Source organism: Papaver somniferum, chromosome 2, assembly GCF_003573695.1.
Source record: "Papaver somniferum cultivar HN1 chromosome 2, ASM357369v1, whole genome shotgun sequence".
NCBI lineage: Eukaryota > Viridiplantae > Streptophyta > Magnoliopsida > Ranunculales > Papaveraceae > Papaver > Papaver somniferum.
Genome location: NC_039359.1, coordinates 195,411,148 through 195,416,952, shown reverse-complemented (window position 1 = coordinate 195,416,952; position 5,805 = coordinate 195,411,148). Strand labels below are relative to the sequence as shown.

At 39.2% G+C, this 5,805-nt stretch overlaps 1 protein-coding gene across 1 annotated transcript; it reads left to right on the top strand.

Moving 5' to 3' along the window:
* The first annotated feature begins 2,166 nt into the window (after positions 1–2,166).
* LOC113352549 (nuclear polyadenylated RNA-binding protein 3-like) lies at positions 2,167–4,481 on the top strand. The gene is made up of 5 exons (XM_026596360.1): positions 2,167–2,189; positions 2,310–2,436; positions 2,617–2,796; positions 2,958–3,134; positions 4,401–4,481. Exons 1-5 carry the CDS (start codon positions 2,167–2,169, stop codon positions 4,479–4,481), a joined length of 588 nt encoding a protein of 195 aa, XP_026452145.1.
* Positions 4,482–5,805: the final 1,324 nt, after the last annotated feature.

The window sequence follows — 5,805 nt, the reverse complement described above, 5'->3', positions numbered from 1 at the left end:
ATAAAGCACACGAGCAATGAAATGAATCAGTATTGTAATTGACACAATGAACGTGGTTGCGACATGTTAGCCTTGAATTAAAAACTGATTAAAACTGCGGCGTAACGGACAAATTCATTAACTGCAACATTTTTCTTTATCAGAAACTTCAGAAGAAAAAAATCAAAAAAAAAAATGAAATTTTGAAGACAAACCCTAGAAAATTTACAGACTAAAACCCCAAAATCTTACTCATCAAAACACCTATATGGTTGAAGTATCAGTAACATCATGGTGAAAGGAAATAAAGTAGTTTCAAAGAAGAACGCACCAACAGTTGAAGATTCAGCATCAACTGAAGAAGAAAATCCATCAGTTGCAGTAGAAGAAATTCAAAAATCAATCACCAACAACAAAATCAAAGTCAGCATTAAAAGATTCAACATCAATTTCATCCCCAACTCCGTCAGTTGCAGCAGAAGAAATTCGAAAATCAACAGGACCAAAGACGAGATCTAAGAGAGGATTAGAAGATTCAACATCAATTTCAGTACCAGAAACTTCAAAAATATCACCAGCTAAGAAGAAATCAAAGACTACAAAGCCTTCAACATCAATTTCAGTACCAGAAACTTCAAAAACATCACCAGCTAAGAAGAAATCAAAGCCTTCAACATCAATTTCGGTACCAGAAACTTCAAAAACATCACCAGCTAAGAAGAAATCAAAGCCTTCAACGCCTTTAACATCTGTTAAGACAGAAAAAGGTAACAAGTCAAGTCCAGTTATGTCTGTTTTTTAGAAACTTTAGTGGGATTTCTTGTAGGGCTGTACAGATATGTACACCACTAAGCTGTTGCAGTGATTTATGTCCATTTATATCTGTTTTTTAGAAATTTTAATGGGATTTGTTGTATATGTGTACATATCTGTACATACCTAGGCTGGTGAGTTTTTGAGCAATACAAGTACACCAACATGCTGTTGCAGTGATTCATGTCCAATTATGTCTGTTTTTGAGCAATTTTCATGAGTTTTGTTGCTGGTGTGTAAATACTAGTACACCACATGTCATGTTATGTGAGTTTGTGAGTGGTTTTATGGTTAATGGCATGTTATATGTGTTATGGAGTTGTTTCATTTCAGTTGTGTGCACAGATTTGTACACAAGCATTGTATTGCAGTGATTCAAGGCATGTTGTGCTTGTTTTAAAGATTTTTATGTAGGAGTGTACAGGTTTTAACACCATCATGGTGTTATAGTGATATATGGCCTGTTGTATGGGAATTATTGTTGCTCTTGTTATATATATGTACCAGTGTACTGGTTTGTACACCAGCATTTTTGTATGAGTATCATGTGTTATGCTTCTCTTTTCTTATTCTCATTTGTCTATTTTCGTAAATACAAACAAACCTTATAGATCAGGTTTTCATGCAATCAACGAGTTTGTGAAAACGTACCTTGAGGAGGATGGAGAAGTAAGGAAAAAGGATCGTAAAAAAGTCTGGTTCACAGAATTTCAGTTAGAGAAGCAAAAGGATAGCCCTTTTTGGCCTGTATTAGATATCTTTTTTCACAAGAAAGCTGAAAAAAAGAGGAGGAAAACTCAGAAAAGAAAAAGGAGAAGAAGAGAGATGTGTGGTTCAAGAGTCCATAATCAATCTTTAAGATTGCGAACCAGTTCTGCCATGATAATTCAGGGAGAAATGTCTTTGTTCATAATACTGCCGAGGAGAAAAAGTTTGTGGAAGTAGAAAGTATGCCAGAAGATTTGTTCTTAATTTTTGAATTAGAAATGGTGGCATCATAACCTGTGGAAGGAGAATGTACCAAAACTAGAGCTGAGCAGAGATACGGTTCACTAATAAACCGAATTAAACTAAAGGATCAATCTAGGTTGGGGAAACTAGATGTGCAGAATGAAGTCTTGCGTATAATGAAGTTAAAACCAACGTTGGATATGGAGATCGAGAGAAATGCTGAGAACTTGGTAGTATTGTTTGGGATGTACCTGTGCATCACTGTTTTTTTTACCACAACAAATGGAAGCGGGATTACCAAGAGTCAATTTTCTCCCTACTTTGAATCATTGGATAGAATGAAAAAAACCAACTGGCTAGTTCATATACATCAATATCTAATGGATAGCATTAGGAAACATATTACCTCACCACTTAGAGTTAATGGTTGTATGGTATACCTGTTGGTGAGTTTACATGTGTACATTGTTTTACACCACTTTTAAGTTGTACAAATTTACATGCTTTGGTTCACTGTATTTGTTGGGTCCTAACATTTCTAACTCTTTACCTGTTTGTCAATGCAGTATTGGTTTGCTGAACACCAACAGCATGACGCCAAGCAATGAACAAGGTTTTCCTAGGTTTCTAAGGTGGATAATAGGTGACATCAACAATACAATAGAGAAAGACATTAATGAAGCTATGAAAAAGGTAACTCGATAACTTTCTTACGATAGTGATTTCTTCCTAGATGTGTACATTAGATATACACCTTGATAAGGTTTACAAAATGGTGACAAAATTTTGTCATGTACAATAATATGCACCTGTAACACAGGTGTAAAAAGATGTACACATGTTATCCATATTGATACTTTGGCATGTTTTCAGATGCAACCCGGATGGGTAAAAGCTTGCAGTGATGAACAACAACAGATAATGGAAGAGTACAGAAAGAACAGGCAAGAAAATAGCAGAGATGCACTGAAAGAAAAGTTGTACAAAACAATACAACAAAGAGATGAAGCATTGGAAAAGCTTTCTGACTTGAAGGTTAAACATTTGAAGCTTGTTAGCTTCATTGAAGAAAAAAGCAAAAAAAATATGAAACCGATGCAAGGAATGTGCAAGATGATAAGGATCTTGTTTATTTGTTTGCTGACTCCTTGCAAGAAATCATTTCATTTAACAAAGAATTAAAAAGTGAGGATGAACGTGATGATGATGAGCAGGAGGAGGAGGAAGGTGAGAAAGGTGAGATAAGTGGCAAAGTTGATGATGTGGATGACAGTGATGATGATGATGATGATAGTGATGATGATGAGGAAGATGAGAAAGGCAAGAGAAGTGTCAAAGCTGGTGATGTGGATGGCAGTGATAAAGAGCAGGAGGAGGAGGGTAACGAGGAGGTGGTGGTGGTGGCAAAGGTGGTGATGACGAGGAGGATGGTTGGCAGGTCCGGAAAGGTGTGTAAATTTGATGCGATGGAAACGGGCCTACAGTAATACCGCAAGTGCACGGTCGTCAGTTGTAGCTCGTGCAAGTACGGGTCGATCCACAGAGATCGGGTGTGTTTCGGAAATGTGTTTTAGCTGATTGGGTTTCTAGTTTTGCTTTGGGCTTAGAAGCCCTTTGGAAGTGTTGGGCTTAATGTACTATTGGGTTTGAATGCCCTTTGAATGGATTGGGCTTAGTGAGTTTGTTAAACATAAAATGGACTGAGCTTGGGCTCAGTTATCTTTAAAGTGCAAATGGGCTGTGGTTCTAGAAACTGGTCTGAGCTTTGGGCTCAACAGTTCAACTAGGAGTTGGGCTTAACAGTTCACTTGCAACTAGGAGTTGGGCTTTTGGTTTTAGACAAATGGGCTTTGGTTAAGCCCACAGGTTGGCTGGATAGGGCTTCAGTTTGAGTTGGGCTTTGGTCTTCAGATGAGCTCAAATTGTGCTCTGGGCTTTTGGGCTCAATGGGTTTTTGCCTTTGCTTGGCTGCAGGAAGCAGCAAGTCTGCACAGCAGCTGCACAAGCAGTGCAAGTAGCAGCTAGGCAGCAACAGCTGCAGCAGCAGCTGAAGAGAACAATGCAGCAAAGGAGAAGAAGTGGCAGGGCAGCAAAAGTGACAGAAAAAGAGCTGCACAGCAGCACAAGAGAGCACACAGCAGGGGGAAGCAAATAGAATGTACAAGCAATGGAAAGCAAAGCAAGAGAGTTGCAGGGCAAATGGAATAAGAGAAGCAACAGAACAAAAGCAATGAAAAGACTAAACAGTAACAACAGAACACAAAGGCAAAAACAAAATGACACAAAGGATGAACCAAGGCCTAAGGCCAAGGGCAGGGTTATGGTGAAGAAACTGAAATGAGGCAAGCTAGGCAGAAAACATTCAGGAGGTAAACTAAAAGAATGGAAGAGAACTAGCTTGCTATAAGCACTAGTTTCTCCCAATACACAATCAACACAGCAACCTAGGCATACAACAAGAATGGCAAGAAAATCAGCTTGCTATGAGCACTGATTTCTTGCCATTGCACAATTATCACAAAGCTTCACAGAACTCTAACCTAGCATTTCATCATGTAACTGACAGTGACAGGAGCAACAACACACATGATAGTGAATTGATACTAACAGTGAGCATTAACAGTGATTAACAGTGAGTAAACTAACATACATTGCAGACTAACATAACAACAAATGCAGTTAAGAGTGAATATGCTACTAACAGTACAATGAGACTAACAGTTGAAACTGCAAATTAACAAGAACATCAAAAACTAACAGTGCAGTTGAAATTACCTAACCCAAATTGGGTGGAAGCTTGGCTAGTCCAAGAACAAGTTTTAACATCCTACATCACTTCCCTTTTATACCCAAATTATCAAATTAGGGTTTACACCTATTTTCCCCAAAAATATTCAATAAACAGTACAATTAGGGTTTAACTTTTATTACCCAAAACCGAGGAATTGACTCTCTTATCTTCGACCCATTCCTCCTCTGATCTTCCTGCTCCCTCTCCTGTGTTCAATTGATGTCTAGAGCCTCATCTATTTTAGTGATTTCCAACCTAGGGTTTAGAATGGTGAGAAGTCACTAAAATAGATGGCTAGAGAGATAAAGGAACGGACTGGGGAGGTACTGATGATGTTGGTGAAGAAGTGATGGTGTTGCAGAGGTGAGGTGGTGGCTGGAAATGGTCGGGGAAGGTGGTGGCAGAGAGGTGGCTCTGCAAATGTCGGGTGAAGGAGATGAAGTTTTGGGGCGATGGGTTGTTTGGGTGGATAATAGGCTTCGGTGCTAGGGTGTGAAGCGGGATCATCTGGTTCGATGTTTGGCGAGCTGAGCCGCGAGATGCGAAGCTGGTAGGTGAATCGGACGGTGATGCGGAGTGAAGCTTGTAGCGACCGTCAGATTATATGATACAACAAAATCAACGATGCCAGATGGAGTTAGGTGTTGTAGTGTTAAGCGGAAGTATCGGGATTTGATGAACAGCAAGGGAGCGACCGTTGGATTCAACGACCATCTAATCTGAAGGCTTGGAATTTCAGCGCTGTGGTGCTCGGCAGAAACATCAGATTTTGATGCTCTATGAAGGAGCGACCGTCGGATGCTCCTGAGAACTGATCTGATGGCTGAGAACGGAGGCGCTTTTGTGTGTAGAAAATGAGGTTGTGCGCACCATTCTTGCGGTTTCCTTGCGTAATTTCTCCCGGCTTTTCACTACTTTTCTGCTCTTTTCGCTCCACGACTCATCCGAACTTTATTTATTACCTAAAAATGCAAAATTAATTAATAAAAATATTTATTCTTGAAAACAATGAAAATACAGAATATGGGATAAAATGTAGAATTAATGCGCAAAAGATGAGTTAAATGCCAACAAAAAGGGATAAATATATACAATATTTGGCACTCATCAAATACCCCCAAACCTGAATTTTACTTGTCCTCAAGTAAAACAAAACTAAGGAAATCCTAACTATACCACTGTCGCTGGTCTCTCGAATGCATTTAGCGTATGCACTAAGCCTTTTAAACCACTAAGTGTCCCTAGTGGACGAGTTGAAGTCTCGTGAAGGT

What these genes read in the sequence shown, in the direction of transcription:
- LOC113352549 (XM_026596360.1), top strand. Translation starts at nt 2,167, where the DNA reads ATGGTTGTATGGTATACCTGTTG. An exon ending in TTAATGAAGCTATGAAAAAG is followed by an intron (nt 2,437 to 2,616) that starts GTAACTCGATAA and finishes GCATGTTTTCAG; the next exon opens with ATGCAACCCGGATGGGTAAA. An exon ending in AGGTTAAACATTTGAAGCTT is followed by an intron (nt 2,797 to 2,957) that starts GTTAGCTTCATT and finishes GATGATGAGCAG; the next exon opens with GAGGAGGAGGAAGGTGAGAA.